Raw genomic sequence first — 22,983 nt, forward strand, 5'->3', positions numbered from 1 at the left:
AGAGGTCAGTTACATCATTATAAACCCAAAGGAAGGGAATATGGAAATAGAGAATGCGAAATGATTTCATAGTTGCCTGAGAAGTCAGACAAAGTCAGAATATGTCAAAGAGATTTTTCTGCAAAGGGCCATGGACAGGACCATAGAACGGAGGGTGAAACAGAAACTGGGATTACTGCCAACTTCCTCTCCTGGCAGTCAGATTAACACTACAGCTGACCAACCTGGAGTAGAAGCGCTTAGGGGCAGCCACCCAGGAGTGATCATGCTTTCTCAGGGATGAGAACATCCATTTGTCTGTTCAAGCTAGGGAACCACTTCCTAAGACATTGATCTGAGTTTGAGAAAACAGACTCATAATTTTGTATTTGGACACAGGTAGAGAAAGGAAAGTATTCCTCAAAAAATTACAGAGATTTCCTTTAAAAACAATTACACAGTGGCCAGGTGTGCTGGTATACACCTTTAACCACAACACCCAGGAAGCAAAAGCAGATGGGTCTCTGTGAGTTAGAGGCCAGCCTAGTCTACATAAGGAATTCCAGGGCAGAAAAGGCTACCTGGTGAGACTCTATCTCAAACAAAATAAGATGCTTAAGTACTTCAAAGCTGTTAAGAAGAGTCAGGTATGAAGTAGGGCGGATATTAAAGGAGGTACTTAGTCTTCCATCACATAACTGTGTTTTTATAGTGAATAAGCCCCCATCCATGTTAAGCATTACACCAAGTTCTGAGTGGTGAAGTCCCGATGCTAGTCCTGACGCTTGTTATCTGTTTGTGGGTCTGCGCTGTGTGACTTCCCTCCTGAACGATAAAACTACACAAAGAGATTTTTGTTAGTCTTGTTTACACAGTAAATTAAAAGAAAGTTGACTTGCTGAAATTAGCAGGTAATACTTTATTAAACATTATTTCTGGACTTCGTTTTCATTTATACAGGTTATCTCCTTTCATAATTCCTATGCAGTTAGTACTTTTATCACCTATATCAAGATTTAGTAAATGTAGATATAAGAGACATAAATACTGTGGTCTTCCAGTATGAATGGCAAAGCTAATCCACCAAATCGATTGAGTTCAGGGTCCAAAGTACTACCCCCTACGATGTGTCATTTAAATGTCTCAACCCCACAAGAATGTCTTTGATGAGATCTTTAATGAGTCCACATTTTGCACCATTACACAAACTCAGTGACACACCAACTGGACTCCATTTTAATTTAATATACATTATCTCATAGTGCACATATATGGAGAAAGTGCTAGATCCTGGAATAATAATTTCTACAGAGAACAGCTGAAATAGTTTCAGTTCATGAAAACCTAATATCATCATGAGAAAATGACTTATTCTTTCTGTGCTTCAGCTGTATGCTAAGTACTCGGTCCTGTGCTATAGACACACAATAAGGGCTCAGCTAATGATGGTCATTATTTCTATATCCTCACTATTAACTTAAGGTTTTCAAAAGCTCATTAAAAGTGGCATTGACATCTTGTGACTTCCTTCCAATTTCTTCAACTAGTGAAGAGATTAGTAACTGCTGCTCAGTTCTCATGACGAACAACAACAAAACAAACACAAATTATCTCTGCAGATTATTAATTATTAACCAAGCTTGCATTAAGTTCATACTTCATTTGCATATTTTCTAAATGACTGGTGACTTGCCCATTTAGTGTAAAGAATATAAATCTTGTTCAGACAGACGGGTATCTCCAGACTTTCTTTACTGTAACTGTGGACATCATCAGTGCTATTCTACAGAGGCCTTCCTGACTACAGTTCTAAGGCTGTGGATTTGAAGTGTGCTCAACAGCCATGTTCTTAGGGACATTCAGGTCTAGTATATGTTGATTAGCTACTGACAGCCAGTAGAGGCTGGGAAGGAATATACACTCAATAAGATGCAGAAAGAAGTTCAGGATTGAAGATTCTCCTTCACCCAGCACCGAGTTTGAGATATTGGGGCCCAAATTTTATTCTCAGATCAAAGTTTTAAGAGTTTAGGCTGCACAGAGGGGATTCTTTCAAAGACAGTGTTGTAAGCATTGACACATTAACCTCTCTCAGAGTGATTACTATTGAACATGACTATTGCAAAGGACTTCTGATTTATCTTTGCCAAATAAATGCTGTGGCATTATCAATATTATTAGTGAAAATATTCTTTTTGGATCAACATGGAATGTCATTTTAATCATGAGACAATATTAGCTCAGGCTGTTATAAAAATAACTATTATCCTTAGTGAGAGAAGTAAAGAGGATTTGCACAGCAGTGGAATGCTTATCCAGAGACAAACACATACATCAACTAAGTTCAATTTCTGTAATGGGAAGCTGTGCAATTAACTGAGAGGAATATGTGAACTTTTTTCATTCCACGATCTACACTTAGGGAATCAAGAAAGCTTCAAAATCGACAAGGACAATCTATTCTTGTGCAAACAAAGAATGTGCTATTAACCATGATTACTTCCTGGGAACAGATTGAATGCAAAGAGTGCATTTTTCTTCCATTCGATTGGGAACGTTTACAGTTTATAAAACACATATAATCCTTTCCACAGCAATGCCTTGGCTCTGAAACAATAGAAATTGAATACTCTCCTTTATTTCATGGTTATCACAATATATTTCCATGATGAGACGTCTTTATTTCAAAACTCCCCTCCGCTCTGTCTTCCCAGTATAGGATTGACACACCCTTTAATGTTAGAGCATGCAAACATACATGAAGTATGCTGCACACACAAAACACAAATATCTGTTGAATGTAAGTGTGTGGTTTGCTAGCCTCAGAAATATCTGTTGAGTGATAGTTTGAGTTTATTCTGAAAATAAAGCTTGCTTTGAGTCAGAGGGTGGAGCTAGCCACTAGTTGAGCAAAATTGACTTAGGGGTATGGAGGACTGTGGACAGATAGGAGACAGAAAGGAATAAGGCGGGTCTGAGAGAGAATCTCAGCCTTTTTGAAGGGAGATCAGAAGAGGTAGGAAGTCACTGGTGGCTACTCTCCTGCTTCTCTGATCTTTCAGGTTCTTATCTCAATATCTGACTCCTGATTATTTTATTGGTAAAGAACAATTAGATAAATGCTTCAAATATCCTTAGATAACTATGGCAAAAACAATAGCAGGCAGTATGTAGATCAACCACTGTTTTTAATTTATCTATAAAATTAGCATATAATACATTACATAACATTATGACATTTTTGAAGTCATTTCAAAGTGTGTCTTATCTTAGTAGATTGCCCTCTCCTCTTGCCTCAACTACCCTCTTACCCCTACTATACCCCGACTGTAACCGCCCACTTCTACGTCCACTAGACCAACTGCTTTTATCCCTTCAGAGTTTATCTTTGCTTTAGACCAGGGAGAACCCTGATTGAAGAAGGCAATGAAAACGGAAGGTTAGTGTCCCTTAAACAGTTTATAATGCTGAGTCAAAAGTCTTGCATGTGTCCTAGCCCCACTTCTCCAGCCTCTCTTTCATGGTACTGTGAGTGAGTCTGTAGGTATCGATCTTGTCACAAGGGGTTCTACATAAGGAGGCAAGGGTGGCAGTAGATGGTTTTCATTCTCTCCCGTCCTCATGTGGACCAGAGATTCACTGACTCAGATGTGGGCCACGGAGTCTAAAACCTCTCGTGCTGAATTCATTGTCTCACATCTATTCCCCTGCCCTGCTGTATCCTTTCGTCTCGGTCATGTGATGTTTTCCCTCTAGCTTTCAATAGCGTTTGTAATTTGGCTAAGCAAAAACACTAAAATCAATTTGCAGGTGAACTCTTGCCCTCAAACTGCCTGATTAACCTTTCCAGCAAGCTTGTGTGGCTGAGGGAATTTACCAAGTCAGAGTTTGCGCTTTCAGTTCTGCAGAAATGCAGTCACTAAATACTTTTTGTCAGTGACCCTAAAAGTGAGCGTTAGGTACAAAAATACAAAAATTAAATAAAACTTGTTTTTAATAGATGAATCTTACCCTCGCACTGTGTGATTCATCTGCTCTCCCAAGAAAGCTCATGTAACTGGATGTAATTACTGAATGAAAGGTTGCGGTTTTGATCCTGCTAAAACAGGATGGTTCGGCCTTCGGGGTTAATAATCTTAAGAAGTGACCATTAGAAGTAGAAACATCAAATTTGAAATGAAGGATAAAAATATTTAAGACGAGAAAAAGTTTTGATGCATTTTGTGTGGCTTGGGGGAAAGAGCAGCTGTTCCGATGTGGAGAAAACACTAGGCTGGAGGATTGATGCTTCCATCACAGATAAACAGCTCAGCCATCATATTCAATTCCAGTGATAAATGCAAACCAGTCACTCCAAAGCCTACAAAAGCTTTGCCCACTCTTATGACCCTTATTTCTTTAGTACCCACAGCCATACTAAGCAAAAAGTAGGTACATAATAATTGCTTATAAATCAATGAAAAGCCAAATTGAATCAACCCTTTTTATGTCAACTCAAGCTATTTGAACTATCAGCATTCAATACACTCAAGTCCAATTCTGCACCCTTGGGAAGGGTATGGGATACAAATTGAGCACCCATAAGACCAAGGGACCTGTTTTCGTTTGTTAGTCCTAGAAGGCTACTCATTCAGTGCATAAATTCAGTGGCCCCAACACTTTCAACAAAATATGCAGGACATAGACACAGATGGAACTGACTAAATGTTCCTTTCTCATTACTTTTTTGGGAGCCCGTGAGGATACACATTTGTTTCCCTAAAAGCGAATGTTTTGATTGCACCAATACCTGATTGCTTCACTCCCATAAAGCAAGAACTGGGGACAAGGAAAAATGATAGCTAACAAGATGCTTTGGAGGCTCAATATGGGCAAATCTCTGAAGAGCTTTTGACTAGAGCTGTTGAGTAGAATTGTGTTAGAAGCCAACTGGGAGATTCTTGCATCTGTGGCTCCTCATGACTCTCAGCACATTGGAATTTCAGGAATCTAATCATCATATGAAAGTTAGATTAGCTATTCTTTTTACTCCCTTGCCTCAAATAGCCTTAAGTTAGGGAGATCTTTCTCGTTTTATTCCTTGTTCAAGTAATAATGATTAACATAGACAATGGATTGCTAACTTCATGCTCAGGAAAGAATGTAGAGCTATATCTGACAGTGTGGTCAACCGGTAGTTACATTCTTCATCTTAGCCAATTTTCCATCCCTTGACCTTCATCCTTGAGATCTTTGATTTTACTTTTGAATCTTCTTGTGCTATGCTTCACACATGGAATGTTGATCTCAGGCCCAGCATTCATTTCTGATGAAGTCATTTTTACTATCTTGACTTTTTTGAACTGTTCTCCATATGAAATGACTTTTTTCAATGCCTTACTTTTTCTTTCCTTCACAGAAAGACCTATTATACCTAAAATCATCAACTGCATTTAAATTATTCCTGCCCCATCTGTCCTGAATATCTACCGAAATCACATTCCGTTCCAAGGGACCACCAACAAGCAATGAGTATCTTAATTGTTTCATGTCTCATTTATTGCAAGCAAGGCCCCATGTTTGAAGGACATCACTTTCATCTCCTACGGGAAGAATAGGGCATATTCAGCCTTCAACACTTAGAGGTCAGCTTGAGCCAGTTAGTATAATTGTCTTCTACAATTGAGAACCCCAGATGACCGTTGTAGAGCTTCTGAGAAACTCCAGACCTGAGATTCATGTTGAAGGCCCCTTACCTTGATTAAACACTGGGAACCAGCGATAGAATGCGTTTTTGTAGGGAACAGTGTCAAATTCACTGCACTGCATCTGCCGGAAAGTCGGAGTATCTGAGCGGCAGGGACGGATGTTGCATAAACGATAGCGTTTTCTTTCTCCAGTGCAGTATTTCCCGCCAAACTTTGGTCTACAGATAAAACAGACAAGCTGTTCTTTAAGTTTCCTGAGAAGCCCACAATTTCCTGTTAAAATCCTTTGCCACCTAGCCATGACTGTTCCTTTTCAAGCCATGTCAGTTTCTGACTTGAAGAAACAGATAAAGCCTTCCAATTACATGTGTTATGAGCTGCAGCCCGAGTTCTTAGCCATCTGCTCTCTCAGCCGATTTTCAGCCCCGAGAAACAATCCCGCAAGTCTAGTTGTGTTCTTGTTCTCTGTGACAGCCATGAGACTCAGTCTACTCCCCTTCCCCATCTTTCTTAGTGCAAGCTGAGCTCAGGTAGCTCACAAGGCAGACTCTTCCTTCTTCTCTTCCTTGAGGAGGTAACACGAATTGTCCTTAAGTTCTGAGGTCATGCAAGTCTCCATTTATTAACAGGGACTCTGTGACTTGGCATCTGCCTTTCTCATTTCCAACTGACAGGTATTACCAAGAAGAACCCCTTAGGAGCCAAACTGTGCCAGTATTTCACTGTCCCTGTAATGGTCTCACTTGACCAGTGATGAAGATAAGGTCAGGAAAAGAACCCAGGGAAAAATAAAGTTTTTAGACCATTGCATATCATTTGTGATCAAAGACAGCTACAGCCTTACAGCATAAGTGGGTCTAGTTGGCTCATACACTCTGTGACAGGAATCGCAGAGGCCTTTATACAATACAACCTGTTCCCATTGACAGAGGTCTCAAGAAAATCAAGAAAATGAGTTATAGGGTCAGATGTCTTCAAAATTGCAGCCTTGGTGATGGGCGTGAGAAAACACTGACCTCTAACTCTGGGCTGGGGATCATTTTGCGGTGCCTCAGCTAGGCCATATACCTTCTCTGAAGAGATGTGTTGCTAAACATCTTCCCAAGGAAGATGTGGTGGCTGAATCCATACAAATCTCAGAGGGTTCCCTGCCCTCTCGTAAGGAGGGAGGGGGAGGGAGGAGGGAATGGGGAAACAGGAGGGGAATGGGAGGAGTGGAGGAAATGTAAATTTTTGAATGGAAAAATAAAATACTTATTTGTCATTTGCAAAAAACCCACACTTTATATATAACAAATTGTATGTTTATGTAGCACATGTGCATATACAGTTTATAAACAGTATTGTGTTAATTAAGAAAAGGGGAAGATTAAGATTTGGAAATTAGATACTGAGAGGTTTTGTAACCACTTTTATCACTTGCTTTAAAAAATACATGGCTCTTATTCTGCAAAGCAGAAGTGCTTTGTTTTACGTGTGTGAATCTCTGGGTCTTTCTGTCTTTGGGAATTATCTGGGTCTTTCTGTCTTTGGTATTCTCCAGACACCTTCAAGAATGGTGTCGTGCCATTCGAGAATAGCCTCCCAGCACCATCCAGAAGTGAGGAGAGCAAGTGTTCACATCAGGCCTTACTCGGGGTTGTTGCAGAGCCTCTCTGCACTCTGTGCTCCTGCCCCGCAGGTCCTGGAGCAGTGGGACCAGGATGACCAGCGTCCCCAGCCTCCAGGGATGCTCTCTGGTTTCTTCCCCACCGTGATACACTTTCCAGCCATACACCACTGCAAAGAGATGTGAGGGGGTGGGGACACATATGTCAGGAAGATTCCATAGCAAGCAGGCTAAAGCATTTGTAAGTCTAAACCCAATTCTTTCCATGCCAAAAGACATCAGGAGTCACACAGAAAAGGGCTCACAGAGCTTCCTCAAATAAGCTTCACTTCTAGTATCAGTTATAGATAGTACTGTATCTATAAACTCAGAGATGGAGGATATCAAACTCAAGTTATATCAAGACACCCACTAAACTCCTAAGCCATAGATCCACAATAACCCAACTTGCTTAGTAGTTCACCATCCCCTTGGGCAGTCTGGAGGAGTCTACTGTCTGAGTTGTGGCTGTAAGACCTTTCTGCTTCAGAAAGGGGCCAGAACTCTAGGACAATCAGTCATGCCAGACAATGAGAAGCAAGATTGTTAATGGCCCCACTCTGATGTTTATGAAAAGAAGAAGCAACTCCCCTATGTGTTCCAGTCTTCAATACTGAGGGAAAAATCTCAAAAATTAAAGTTAGTAGCAAGCTCAGAAGAGACCAGAAACTCCACAGATGTTCATCAGGGGAAGATGGGGCCAATGCTCTGAAAGTCAATTTTAGAACTGTGCTCAGCCCTTTCTCACAGACCACTGGGTCCCAGCAAAGGCTGGAAAGAGCAGCAGAAGTGGAATCCTTTCCCATGTCTGTTCTGTCTCTATGAGAGACTCTGGGTGCCCTCACGCCTTCTAGAGCCTTCTGTGTCTGTTCTGACTCTGTGAGAGACACTGGGTGCACCTCACGCCCTCTAGAGGCTTCTGTGTCTGTTCTGACTCTGTGAGAGACACTGGGTGCCCCTCAACGCCCTCCAGGGCCTTCTTTCCACCTCTTTCCAAGAACTCCAGGACAGTTCCCCTCCCACCTTTCTTTCTCAGGCCAATGACACATCACCTTCTTTTCACCACAGCGCGTCCCGTCTGCAGCCGCATCCAGCTTCGAGCGGCAGAAGCCTTTCACAGAGCACCACAGTGTCTGGCAAACATTCTGGAAAACAAATGTGAAAATTACTGCATGGAAGCATATCTGGGGGGGGGGGGCGACTAACTTAGAAGGTAAGAAACTAACAGGTATCAAGGATTGACAAATAGGATTACATGAAGTTAAAAAGTTTCTCTATGGAAAACGAAGCTATGAGCAAAGTGAAGAAGAAACATGCAGAACGGGAGAAAATTTTTGCCAGCTATACTTCAGACAGGAGGTTCCTATTTATCTATCTGTCTGTCTGTCTGTCTGTCTGTCATCTATCTATTATCTATCTATCTATCTATCTATCTATCTATCTATCTATCTATCTATCATCTATTTAATATAAATAAAGTATTTCAAAACTGTAGGGTTGGCTGAGTCCAAATTATAAAAGATTGTTACACAAGGAGTTGGGATTGTACCCAGTGGTTAGTGGTGACTCTAAGAACAAAATAGATGCATGGTTAGATTTGTGCTTTTAAAATAATGGCAATAGCACTTTGAATAGTAGATAGACGGGTAGGTAGTTACAGTATCAAGAGGAGAGCAGCAGAATTGAGACAGCAGTGGTAATGGAGAAGGCAGGACTGAGATGTTAATTATTTAAGAGCACAACATCAAGACTTGAAAATAACGAAAAAGCAGAGTGGCAGGTGATGTGTCTTCTTCCTATGCTGTGACCTTATGACATTCTTCAACCAAGGTGACATTTAAGAAAGGAGCCATTTTAAGGATTAGGCTGACAGCTATAGAGTATTGGGTTAAATGCTGTGAACTCTGGAAATCATCATGGAACTGCCTTCAAGTTGCATAGGACTCTGGGTTCCACAGAACTCCAAGAAAGTTGGGTCTGAGAAGGTCAGTGACCCACATTCTAAGTGTCTGGTTTATATACACATGAGTATATTTAAAAGCAAGCTTTCATTTCTGGGCTCAGGCCTGACGTTTCCAAGGTTTTTCTGGTACCTCCTTCACAAAGCTGCGGATCTCAAATTCTGCCCCCTCCCACCAGAGCACTTACTTCCACTTCCTGGCAGAATGTAGCATTTGGGCCATATTGGAGCTGGCACTGGTGGTGGACATCATAGATCACTCCAGGAGCGATGATGTTGGACTTCAAGCCTTTTTTCTTGGGAACATCATCAAGACAGAATCCCCTGCCCCGGCTGCAAACAAGTCAGTAAACACCAGAGCAACTGCTTGCAACTCTTTCCAGTCATCCAATAGACATTTTCATCACAATGATTCATCCCTTGTCCTTCCTGACAGCCTTATTCTTATAAGCAAGAGCACCCCGTGGGCCTTAGAAGAAAGTTAATCAAAGGAAGTGCACATCCCATCTGACAAAATATTTTTAGTTGTTATCTAAGAAATACAAATTGTATTTGTCCTAGTTAGGGGCTAAAGACTATGACCGAAAGCAACCTCCTTCTTCCTTTTGGCCCTTTCCTTCTTTATACGTATACACCACACACACACACACACACACACACACACACACACACACACACACACACAGAGAGCTTGGAAAAGTATCAACAAGGAAGAAGCAGGTTGCTCACTTGCCTGTAGATTGGGGACTTAGTCAGAAAGCAGATGGGACATCCACTCCTGTGGTGCCACTGTGATATGGAGGACTGGAAAATGAAACCAAGTCTTTCCCAGGCATTAACTCCTCTATGGAAGACTCATTACGACTTCCAACTTAAGAGAGCCCGGTGAGGCTGCCCAGAACGGAGCTGCACTTACTCCAGGAAGCGGGTGATGTAGTCTTTGCTGCATTTTGACCATGTCAGTGGGGTGGGATCGTACTGAATTTGCTGGGACATGATGTATGGGTGCCTGCCCACAGGCTCACAGTCATTTTCTTTTCCATCATGCTGGATGCCAAAGCTGACACAAAACACAAGAACAGAAAGCAGACAGGCATTAAACGGGAGAGACTCACAGGTTCGCCACCGTGATTTAAACCGACAGGAAGCCACTTTTGCTCCAAAGGGTGCTATTTATGAAGTGAGACTTTGAAGTTGGAAGGACATAGCTAATTTTGGACTCAGAAGTTCAGGGACGACTATAGACATGCCCTTAACCTCAGCTACATAACCACGGCAGCCATATGGAGAATTTAAACAAACCTCTGCTTGGCAGAAAGCCAAGTGTGCTCAGCCTGGTTCCCTGTTTGGCAGAAAGCCAAGAGTGCTCAACCTGGCTTCCTGTATTCTAAAGTCAGAAGAGCAAACCATGTCCCAGTACACCTGCCTTCTCTTTGAAGCAAGTCCAGTATAAGCAAATCCAAGAGAACCAAGAAAGCAGTCTAAGGGAGTCTCTCGTAGAGGCCCAGGCACTGACAAACGGATTTCTTTACCCTATTCCAACAGATCTTCAATGCCCACACGGTGGGGAGACCTCACAGTTCAACAGATCTTCAATGCCCACACAGTGGGAAGGCCTCACGGTTCAGTGGCTGAGAGCAGAGGTTATGAAGATAGACAATCAAGTTGAATTTGAGCTCTGTGGTTTGATGAAATTTGAGTTACTGCAAGTTGCCTCATTTTCTTTCTCTTCTAGAAAATGGGCAGCCACCATAGTGCTAGAAAGAGATCTGAAGGAAGAAAGACCCGAAAGCCACTGAGCAAGGCCCGGTCTAGATCAAAAGTATTATAAACAACAGAAATTTAACCGGGCAGTGGCGGTGAGCGCCTTTAATCCCAGCACTCAGGAGGTAGAGGCAAGCGAATCTCTATGAGTTCGAGGACAACCTGGTCTACAAGAGCTAGTTCCAGGACAGGCTCCAAAGCTACAGAGAAATTCTGCCTCAAAAAACAAAAAATAAAATCAAAATAAAATTTCCCTTGGATGATGACTCAGCAAATCAAATTCAGCAAGCTCAAGCATGAAGACATGAGTTCTGTCCTCTAGAAGCCATGTAAAAAGCCAGCATCTATGATTGCAGTGTGGAGAAGACGGTTGGTGCCTGCCGACTGACAAGCCTGGCCTTCTGGGTGAGTTCAAGACCAGTGAGAGACCCTGTCCCAGATAATACAGTGCAGAACAGACGAGGAAGACACCGTAAACCCAATGCTGCCCTCTAGCTTCTGTGCATGTGTGCATACAAGTACCCACATACATTTATACACATTTGCATACATATGTGTACACATGTGCATACACAACAGATATTAATTGTCAAGATTAATTTCCTTCTTTTAGAAAATAATTTTACAGGTCAAAAGCCATCCATCCTGTTGTAGGCAAATGTGGTTTTCAGCAGAGATCTTGTGTTTTGAACATTTGTGTGTCTGTCCCCTGGTCTTTCTCTGTTATGGCAGGTCAAGAAGGCATTTCTGAAGGACTATAATATTTAACTGCCTGTCAAGCCAGAGGTGCTTAGGAAATAAACTGACCCAGAGTTGTCGTTCTACAACTAATATCCTTAGGATTCTCCAAAGATACTGAGGTTCCTACAAAAATCTGTTCCCATGGCGATCTGGGTCACTTAGATCCTAGAGATGTTGGCTTAGTTTTCCAGGTCAGAATACAGTAAAGTATGATTTTTTTTTTAATTTTTTTCCCACTCCTCTGAGTAAGAAACTCACATTTCACTTTAATGGAATCTGGTCAGTGTTAGCAGCTCATGCACAGAATAGACTGGAATTTAGAGATTTTCTTGTGTTTTATGTATCACAGTATTAGCAACTTACTTGCAAACTTTAATCACAGTCCATGAATATAAAACTCACAAAGAAACATCAAGAATAAGTCTGCAGATTTAATCATCTACTTACAAAGAAAGCGATAGAGTAGAAACCTCTTGTAAGGCTTCCCCAGGCTGCTGCTGATCAGTTCCACCCAGTTCATTAAGTGTTTTCTGCACAATGTCATATATTCAGTAGCTAGAAAAAGGTCTTGCACTGGGAGCAAGTCTCAAAAAAATTCACAAAGAAGATATTTCTGAGACAGGGTCTTATGAAGCTCAGGTTGACCCCTAACTTGTTATGTAGCTGAGGATAACCTTGAAATTGTGATTCATGTACACCCAGGTGCTGGAATTCCAGGTGTGTGTCCCATGTTTGGTTCATAAAGTACTAGGGTCAAATTCCAGGCTTCGTGCATGCTGATGAAGCATTCTATCAAGTGAGCAACAACCCCAGTCCCAAACGATGATCTTTTCAATGGAGGGTATTCTAATATACACATCTGTGTGCTTGAGGTTGACTTTTTCATGTTTTCTTAGTATCGAGAACTGAATCTAGGTTCTTGTGCTTGGTAGGAAAGCACTCAACCATGAAACTACATCTTAAGTCTTTAGTCTTTTGAAATAGAATCTTGCTATTGCAGCCCGGTGTAACTGGAATGTATGATCCACCTGCTTCTATCCCCGTGAGACAACCGTGTGTATCACGATGCTCCTAGTTACAGGTCATTCTATACTCAAAATATAGAAGCTCACCAAGATCTCATTTTTGTTTTCCTACATTTTTAGTGCATTACAGAATCGTTTCCTCAAGCTCTATTTTTTTTTTATTTTTTATTTTCGAGACAGGGTTTCTCCGTAGCTTTTGGTTCCTGTCCTGGAACTAGCTCTTGTCTCTTGTAGACCAGGCTGGCCTCGAACTCACAGAGATCCGCCTGCCTCTGCCTCCCGAGTGCTGGGATTAAAGGTGTGCGCCACCACCGCCCAGCAAACTCTACTCTTGTTTTAAGAAGGAAAAGGTGCTATGAAACAAGGCACTTCTGCTTGCTCTAAGCTGTTGGAGGAGTCACATGGGAGGAGGAGTCAATAACAGTGAGGGATGAGAACACATGGGGCCGGAGTGGCAAAGGGTCTGTCTCCAAAAGATGTCTTCTACCCCTTGGGGAGAATCCAAGCAGTAGTTTGGAGTAGGCACCTTGTATTGCTGTAACAATTCCAGGGGTTTCTTGGCCAGCCGGTTTTCTGGGTCTTCGTTGTTTCAATTCCTTTAAAGTGGGTTTACTAAATTACAAGCTGAAGTAGTAGCTTAAGTAAATACCTTGCCTTCAGTAATACTTTGTGGAGGTTTATCTGCTCTTTATTTCATAGTGTTTATTCATCTTATGGTTCCGTGAAACTTGCAGAGAACAAGAACCATGAAAATGGGAATATGAGCTTTTCCAAGTCTTTCAGAAAATACCAGGTTTGAACACACAGAGAGAAAAGCTCAATAAATGAAGCAGCACAATCTGGAAGCTGGGGTGATGATACTGAGCCAGTATATATACTCAATATAACCATGGTGCTTCATTACTAAGAGCAAAGTAATTTTATATATTCTAATTTACATATACATAGCCAAGTTTCAAATCTTGTATCTACAGGTGAGAGCGAGCAGTCTGCATTTCTCTGTCTGTGTCTGGGTGGCCTCACTCTGAGTTAGTATTACTAGCTTCATCTATTTACCTCTAAATTTCATTTCTTCTTTGCAGCTAAATAATATTATGTTGTGTGCATATATATTTTCATTACTATTCAGTAGTTCATGAATATTTAGTTTGAATACCCATAGAAGTCAATGAACTAGTAAGAAGTTATGGTTGATTTCAAGGGAAGGTAGAGAGAATACCAGTGTAATGGGGGCAAAAAGAGGAATGAAGAAACAGGAAAGCTTTAATGGGGCAAGGTGGGAGGGCAGGGATGAGGCGGGAGTATGAAGAGGGATGAGGAACACCAAACACCTTTGAAAATTCTATGTGGAAATGTATTATTGTAGGACCTTTCAGAAATATGCACATATATAAAAAGAAATGAGACATGGTTATTCTATAACAGAGGAACAACACCTCTCTCAGACAGTTATAACCATCAAATAAAAAGCCCAGTGCTGAGTATGGGCTACCTCTTGACAAGTCATTGGTCAGTGGAGTCTCTTAGATCACCCTAAATTATGGGCTGTTACCCCTGTTCTTGAATACCCTCCAGAACGGGATGGTAAAACCCTCCTGCTGAAGACACCACACACTGGAATCATGGGACATAAAGAACTCAACCTGGTCCTAACCTGGAAGCTTTATTCCTAACAGTAAACTTTCACGGATCAAAATCTCCAGGAGTCCATGAGGCCTTTGCGGCACCACCCACGTGCTGGGTACTAACTGCTTCTTCATGCTATCAAGTGAGTGGGAGTCGGGCTTCCTGGGTAAACTCTGCTAGCACAGGAGGCCATGGCAGCAGTTCCCCTCCCCCATGGTATGTGACTGCCGCAAAAGAATTACTACCTAACGCTTTTTCTGTTTCACTGTAACAGGCCTTTTGTGGTCCTTTGGGAAAAGAGGTTTTTTTTCTTTTTTTTTTTTCAGAGGATTTTTATATCTGTTCTTCATCCTCAAGTCTGAAATGTGAGAAAAAAGGAAAGGGAATTTACTGTGTCATCCTTTGGTTTACACGGTTCCAATCCTCGCTTTGTTTTAGTCTCTGTCTCTCAGAATCTTCATGGGGTTTTCATATAATGCTCAAGGTTTTATACCGTACATAAAAGGAGGAATGGGGAAAAGACATTGAATCCATTTTCCTTGACTCTGAATTACGTGAGGGCCAGCATTTGCCTCCCGAGTAAGCAGATGCTATTGGTAACCGCCAGCACATTTGCTGTCAGCTGACTTCCAAATGGCTGGATTTTTATCTTTTGCCTGGGCGCTTTCCTCAGGGCTGCATGAGAATGTGGGTGGAATACAGGTCCCTGGGAACAATCTTCGACAAATGATTTGAGGATATTTTATGTAAAATAACTCAGGTTTATCCTCTTTGTGAGAAATAACTCTGGCGCATAATTTCTGAGAGTGTCCCAGGGAAATTAAGGCGCAGAAAATACTAAGGAGATTGATCTTTTCTGCCCTCCTCCCTCTTCACCCTTTTCCCTATTGGTATTTGCTTTCTAAACACTTGCTTTCAAATCCACATCTTTAGTCAGCTTCCAACTGAACTGAAACACTACCTGGTTTACCCAAGTGTTCTTTTATATCAGAATGGGATTTTTATTTACAAAGATTTGTTTGTAGAGACGGATCCTTAATTTCTCTGTAGAATATGAAATGGAGCATCATCAACAATACAAACACCTGATACAGAATTTCCATCTACACTGACTAGCTCCGAACTTAGTGATTAGTTTAACCCTAGGCAGTCCAATAACAAGCTCATTCAGAGAGTACACACAGCCAGTCTGCTAAACAGTCTGCCCATTCCGGTAAGCAGTAAACAAGTGCAACCTTTGCCACCAAGATGATAGAATATGCCCAGATGGTCATACTAATAGTTGCCTCAGAACCAGTTGCTGTTGGGAGACTGATTTACACTTCTATGCACACGCCAGAGTGAACTTGGGAATACGAAGGATCTATTTGCTAAGCATAAATAACATTTACACATGCCTATTATCAAGATATTTCTTCTCAACTTCTCTTCACATATGGTTGCGAAAGAGGTTTTAAGCAACAGTAGTTTAGCTTGACTTGTTAGAAGGTGCTCTTGACACCACTGGTTCAGTGGGAGACTTTATGAGCCTCATCCCCCTACATAGCAGAACTGAGGAGGTCTATATGTTTGTACATGAGAATAACTTTCATTTTGCTAAGACTAACAATTACTGCTTGTTTTTTGCCAAGACTAACATTTTGGTGTAGCTCATCCAGATTGCCAATCATGGTTTAATTACAAAAAGTCACCTATGTTCTCTATCTCTGAATTTTTGACAACCAAAGATATTAAAAGATATTACACTTGTCATCGGGGCTGTGTTGTGAGGATTCAATAAATCACAGCATCTAAGAATGTGCTTGGTGCCGCCCACTCATTTAACAGATGAAATTAAGTATAGCAAGATCAACAGAACCATCTAGGAACATACTACTGACTGATGGAAAAGTCAGAGCAAGTGTTTACTTTACCCAGTCACGGGGCAATGTTCCAGCCTTGTCATATAGGTAAAATCACCTTGCACAGTTGCAAGCTTTATGGTGAGTGAGCCGGACTGAAGAGGTTCTCACACAATAGTCTCCAGGGTTCTTCTCAACTCTTTCTTTTCTCTAGTGCTTTACTGAGTGTGCCTGGGGTTTGTTCTTTATAGAGAGGAGATCCCTGTAGAAACAGTGGTGGGGGCAGGCTACCGTGATGCAGTATGGGTAGTTTAATTGTTCATGGACTCCTCACTCTGAATCTCCTGTTAGAAAAAGTTCTTTCATTTGTGGTTACACTGACAAGCAAAGCCACAATAGGCTAAGATCTTTACCGAGGGGAACCTTTGATGTCTGGCAAATCCAGAATCTTTATCAAACCTTCACTCAAACATTCTGACATCTGACTTCAAGTAATACATCTAGCTAAAGTATATATTTAAATAACTTGAATGCTCTACTAATTGGTGTGTAAATGGTTTCTGAAAGCTCATAGAAGTTTTCGATTTCTTTCTTAATGTTGTTGTTTAACATAGACTGTTGAGATCAGTCATTACACAATGAAAAGTCTAATGGCATAAGTAGAAGGTCAGGAGTGTTAATTTTGTATATCTTTAGTGACCTTAATTTTGTCATTCCACAGCCATACCAACTAAAATCAGATTAAAAGACTTTCATGCTTTTCCTAACCAGGAGCAATATTTTCTCTGGCTTAAAGTCCAGGCAGAAATTCAGTCTCTAGTCAGTAAACTGCTTAGTAGAGGCCTTAAAGCTTCCTGCCAGTTACCCTGTAATAGATCCTACTACTGGCCACTAAAGTTAGTCCTCAAAATGATCTCCCAAGACCTCTTCACAACTACAGTAGCCATTTATTTTTCAGATAATACTGGAGCTAAATCTCTGGAAATCATTTATTTTACTCATTGCTTTCAGACCTCCACCCTCTGGAAAGATGGGGTGTGTTGATCAGTGTTGTGAAATATTATTTTAACTATGCAAAAATGCATTACATTTGTTTATGCTGCAGAATATTACTTTAGCTATGTGAAAGTGTGTTATGTTTGTTTCTGCTGCCTTTGTTAACTTTGTTAAAGATGTAAAGATGTGTTATTCTTATTGCTCTCTTTGTTAAGAAAGTAAAGATGTGTTACATTTCTTATTGCTCTCTTTGTTAAAGAAGTAAAGATGTGTTACATTTGTTTTACCTTGCCTGCCTAAGGCACCTGATTGGTCTAATAAAAAGCTGACTGGCGGGAGAGGGATAAGCAGGGCTGGCAGGCAGAGAGAACAAGTGGGAGGAGAAATCCAGGCTTGAGGAAGAAGAAGGAGAAGAGAACAAGGGAGAAATACAGGGAAATGCTCTGGGCCAGCCAGGAGTAGGACACACAGAAGGAAAGAAAGATAAAAAGTCCTGAGGAAAAACATAGATGGAGAAAGACAGGTTAAGTGGTAAGAGCTAGCAAGAAATAAGCATAAGGTAAGGCCAAGCACTCATAACTAATAATAAGTCTCTGTGTCACGATTTGGGAGCCAGTTAGTGGCCTAAAAGAAAGCCTACTACAGATCAGATTCTGAAGTTGTCCATTAAAATGTTTCATCGTACCTGGAAGAAAACATTACCAATAAACCCTCCTTAGGACCTGCCTGCCTGTCTTACTTTCTTTTCTGTTGCTGTAATAAAATGCCCTGACAGAAACAAGCAAAAGAAAAGGGGATTTACCTTGGTTCATGAGGGTACAGTTCATCTTGCCAGGGAGATCAACGTGACAGGAGTCTGAGGCAGGGGCATCATTGTATGATTACCCTCCCCCGCTCCATTGTGGGTAAGGTGATTAGGAAAGTTTGTGCATCATTACCATGGCAAGATACCTGAGAGGAAGACTTGGAAGGCAAGGGGTTTACTTTGAGTCATAGCTTGACTATCATGGTGGGCAAGACATGGTCGCTGGAGGATCAGGCATCTGGTCACTTACATCCGCATCCACGACATGGAGATAAATGGATGTTGGGACTCATCTCACTTTATCCTTCTCATTCAGTCACAAAGACTATGGGATTGTAAGACTAAGTGGTCTTCCCTCTTGAATGAAACTTCTGGAAACATCTCACTGACACACCCAGAGATATGTTACCATGGCGATTCTAAATCCAGTCATGTTGCCAATGAAGATTAACATCACAGCATATCATCCCGGAATATTGTTTAATCCTTTGTAATTGGATGTGGCTGTTAGTGTGGAATTATAGAGGGACTGGAGATAATTTGGATCTTCATTTGTTGTCAAAGGGTCTTTAACCAATAAAGGGAAGTGATATTACTAAACTTAAAAAATATTGCTATTTCGAGATGAACATAGACACTCATGCCTATAATTCTAGCAGTTGGGAGGCTGAGGTGGGAGAATTGTAGTCAATTAAAGGCTGGCCTGAGCTACATTATGAGTTTCAGGCCAGCATGGGAGATTGTGTCTTAAACAAAACCCAAACAAAGAAACAAACAAACATTGCCTTTTGAAGCAAGTCTCACTGACTCTAATATATAATTGTTATAAGTGGTGAGGACAGAGTAGATGAAGGTTGGGAAATACAGTATTCTCTCTGCTTCTCAGAAGAAGTTACAGAGGTCAGGGAGTGAACCTGTACCACGTGCAAACCGAATCTTGTGCTACTCAGTTTGAACTGCTTTCCATGCCCTTCAGTGTTAGGGATACATGACCATGGCAAGCGCATCTCTGCTGCTTGAACTCTTTACCTGTGCCCGAGCTCGTGGGCAATGGTGAAAGCCAGGGGTAGGCCAGAATCTTCATTGATGTTGCAGCTCCTGTGAGGCTGGCACATTCCTGACAGTTGAGACAGCCCCAGAGTCTCACAAGGGCGATTGACACCAGCACAGATGTCCTTTCTGAAAGGAGAGACCAGAGACGCTTAAACACCCAAAGAAATGCTTGAGCAAGCTTCCTGCAAAACTACATCAGTATACACTACTATGGTTGGTATCTTCAAAGCATGTTTTACAATAAAGCTCACATGAGAACAGGACTTTGAATCCATTGGACCCATTCTGATCTTATCTCTTAATTAATTGAATTTCCCAAACTTTACAATGTTGGTAGAATTTAAAGCATTTTATTTTGAGTGATTTTTGCACATCATCTCAGGGGACGAGTATGATTAGGCTAACAAAATAGTGCACTGGAAATAAAAGTTATTCTGAACATTGAATAAGGAAGAGGTGATTAGCAATTTTCTTTTCAGACATGAAACCCCCTTTTGGGTTTTCTGAGGTCTATTTTCAAAACTCAGCTGAGGCTTGTTTGTTTTGTTTTATAAAAAATGCAGTTTCTCTCACTATCCCACAAAGAGAAGAAATCAATTATCTATCTAGTCAGACTACAATAATAAAACTTACACTGTGTGTGTGCATAACCCATGCACACTGTGACACCTCATCTCCCCTTTTCATCAGAAATTAGCTAGAAAAAAGGGAAGGAAAGCCTCAGAGAATCTCAGGAAACACTGCAGCTTTTCAAACAAAAGCATGCCTTCATATCCTGAGAGATTATTTCAATCGTTGACAAGAGTTTTCAGAGTCGTTAATTAGTCCCTAGACTTTCTTCAAGCACAAGAAGCACTTTTGGTTAGTGCAAGCGCTGGTGATGTTTCCAGACTTCAGCTGCAAAGGTTTGTGTGGGCCTCATCTGCAGCAACAAATGGTTGCTTGCTTTCTGTATCCTTTGGGAAATGGAAAGGAACCACACGTGGAGAAACTGTGAGAGCTTTCAGTTCTCTTAGAGGCAGTGGGTAGGGCTGGGGAGTGAGAGAAACAGCCCCCTTCCATAAGCAATGTAGACATGAATCATATGTTGACTGTTGGCAGCTGTTGGAGGGCTGATAGTTAGATCATACAGTCTCGAGCCAGATACATCCCAGCCTTGACTGCAGGATGCATGTTTTAATACTTAATCTAAAAGTACAGTTCTTCAGGGACTTGCTGGGGAAAAGGTATGACACCCATTGCTAATTTATTAACCCTTTCAGTTTGATTATAGCATTTACATGTATCTGATTTCTTTATTAACAAATGGTCAGATACACAAGAAGGTACCTACTAACAGCTTAGCATCAAAGAGCAGGAAAGGGGAGACAGCAAAGGAATCGTAGGAATATAATTCTCTGAGACAAGGAATTTTGAATTTCAAAAGGAGGCTGGCTTTATCTCTCTCAGATACTGAAGACACACACAAGAAACTATGCCTCAGGAGACCGCATAAGGGGACACGAGTGTTAGTTTGTTTTCACACATCTGTGCCCCACAAGAGCAATTCCATCTCACACATCTGTGCCCCACAAGAGCAATTCCATCGGGCACCGCCAGTGTGGGTCTGGGAAAAGTTCCTCAGTAGCAGTGTTTAGTTTTACATTCATTTCCTCTTCATCTCTTCTTTATTTCACACCAACATTTTCCAGGATGGGTTGGAGGAGGGTGAGGAGTGGAAATTGATCTTGACCTTACTTCTTTCCTAAGGGACTTTTAATAATGTCTGGAAATAGTTTGGGGTTTTACAAGTCGTGTGGGGTACTGGTCTCATAAGTGAAGATTAGAAGGTAGGTAGCTACCTCTATCTATAGGAACAGCTTCCGAAACAAAGAATTATCAAGCCCTAAATGACGAGTCCTAAGGTCAAAAACTTAAGGTCCTGGGTACATGTTGTCCTGTGAAAAAACAGGCCATTAAAACCAGAGCAGCCGTATCATTTTGATAGCATTAACCTAATGTAAAGGATGATAATGAATCCCATGTGATGCATACGTCTGTCCTACCTGCATCTGAAATTTCAGTCATCAGAGTCTGCTTTTGAGTGAAAGTACTAAGACCTGGTTATATGGAAATCTGTTCCAAGAGAAGCTTCTGGTATAACCCTAACGGAGTGGGTTCCTAGGATGTACCATACCTTAGGTAGACCAGGAGTCCCCGTGGAGTAGGTTTGTACAGATGTGGAACATTAAGCACAAAGGCTCTGGTTCTCCCTAACAGAAGAGGCCTCTTTTCATACACATCCTTCGATGTCTGGATATCTGTAACTTTGTATCAACTAACCCCACCCTTTTATTATATGAGCCCTTATTATAAAGAACATAGTAGGAAGTTAATACATATTTACTCAGCCAGTGGGAAAAAATCAGATTTCAAAGAGCCTTGGATTGATTAGGAAAGCTCATTATCTTTTCATAGTCTAGATCCTGAAAGTTTTGATGTGTTTTTTTTAAAATAGCACCATAGGATTCATCTGTTCTTACAACAAAATCATATCTTTTTTTTTAAAAAAAAAGATTTATTTGTTTATTTATTTATTTATTTATTATGTATACAGTGTTCTGTCTGCATGTATGACTCCAAACCAGAAGAGGGCACCAGATCTCATTACAGATGGTTGTGAGCCACCATGTGGTTGCTGGAAATTGAACTCGGGACCTCTGGAAAAGCAGTCAGTGCTCTTAGCCTCTGAGCCATCTCTCCAGCCCCCCAAAATCATATCTTTGCAATGATGTGAACTGAACCCAGAACCTAACCAATTCTAGGCAAGTGACCTACATCTACACTATACCTCATGTTAAACATGAAGGTGAAAAGGAGGAAGGTACATTTACATCACCTTGTTTACTCAGGGAAGGATGTGTGCACTGTATCCTAGGCATCAGCCTAGAGTGGGTTAGAACAGCTAAGTCTCTAGATAATTGTGTCTTATAAATTGAAAAGGGGAGACTAATTAGAAATAAAAAGTTCAGAAAGTCCACCAGCTGAGGGTTATAGAAGTCTTCAATCAAGGGTTTGAAAATGTATTTCTTGGAGCAAAAAAGACAACTTTAAAGGCAAAATCTTTGTTATTATAGGAAAAGAGACTTGTTTGCCAACAGACGTAGTTTATAAGAAAGGAGAGTTTTACCATATCAACAAATTTGCTAACACGCCCTGCCCGTGGTATGAGCCAGCAAGGGGCTCACAGATCACAGCTCTTGCTGTCACAAATGACCAAGAAATGAAAAGGGCAGTGAGAATCCCAGGGGGGTGTGCATATGACAAGACTTTCAGCCACTAGCCTTTCTCGGCTGGGTACCCTCCTTTGCACATCCACTTGAGGTACCTGGTAATAAGAACAGCCACATCGTGATGGACAGGGTTGAGGTCGCTCTTGGGATTGATGCTTTTCTGCCACTTGCAGAAGCTGGACAGTGTCTTCTCTGCATGATGAACTATCTTCAATCCTTGCTGGAAAAAGGAGAGAAAAGATATGCATGAGTAGGCTCTCTGTGATCCAGTTTACTGTATTAGACAGTAGTCCTCAGGAGCACTTCAGAGATGGTGTTCCAGGCGTTTAGAAGATATTTGGCAGAGGCAAATGTACTCCCTTTGGACTGACTCTCTGCTCCGAGAGTCACCCAGCCATGCCGTGACATTATTAAAAAGACCTAAAGGAGGAACCTCAGGATAGAAACTGTCACCACATCAAGTAGCCCTTAAAAATAAATTGGAACTATAACAAAGACTCACATTACTTGAAGTTTTATTTCTAGTGGGCTGATGCATTCTAAGACAGTACAGTTCCAAGCAGTGTTTTGTTTTATTTTTTTCATT

The 22,983-nt window shown here is 41.2% G+C and overlaps 1 protein-coding gene across 1 annotated transcript in view; it reads right to left on the bottom strand.

The window, feature by feature from the left end:
• The window catches only part of Adamts12 (ADAM metallopeptidase with thrombospondin type 1 motif 12), a 229,743-nt gene that overhangs the window by 70,665 nt on the left and 136,095 nt on the right, over positions 1-22,983 (bottom strand). The window contains exons 6-12 of the mRNA XM_057789662.1: positions 22,493-22,617; positions 19,102-19,251; positions 10,191-10,334; positions 9,463-9,607; positions 8,367-8,459; positions 7,300-7,445; positions 5,715-5,884 (exon numbers count right to left, since the gene is read on the bottom strand). Coding sequence (XP_057645645.1) covers positions 5,715-5,884; positions 7,300-7,445; positions 8,367-8,459; positions 9,463-9,607; positions 10,191-10,334; positions 19,102-19,251; positions 22,493-22,617 — 973 coding nt within the window. The remainder of the gene's footprint in view (positions 1-5,714; positions 5,885-7,299; positions 7,446-8,366; positions 8,460-9,462; positions 9,608-10,190; positions 10,335-19,101; positions 19,252-22,492; positions 22,618-22,983) is intronic.

Source organism: Chionomys nivalis, chromosome 15 (genome assembly GCF_950005125.1).
Source record: "Chionomys nivalis chromosome 15, mChiNiv1.1, whole genome shotgun sequence".
NCBI lineage: Eukaryota > Metazoa > Chordata > Mammalia > Rodentia > Cricetidae > Chionomys > Chionomys nivalis.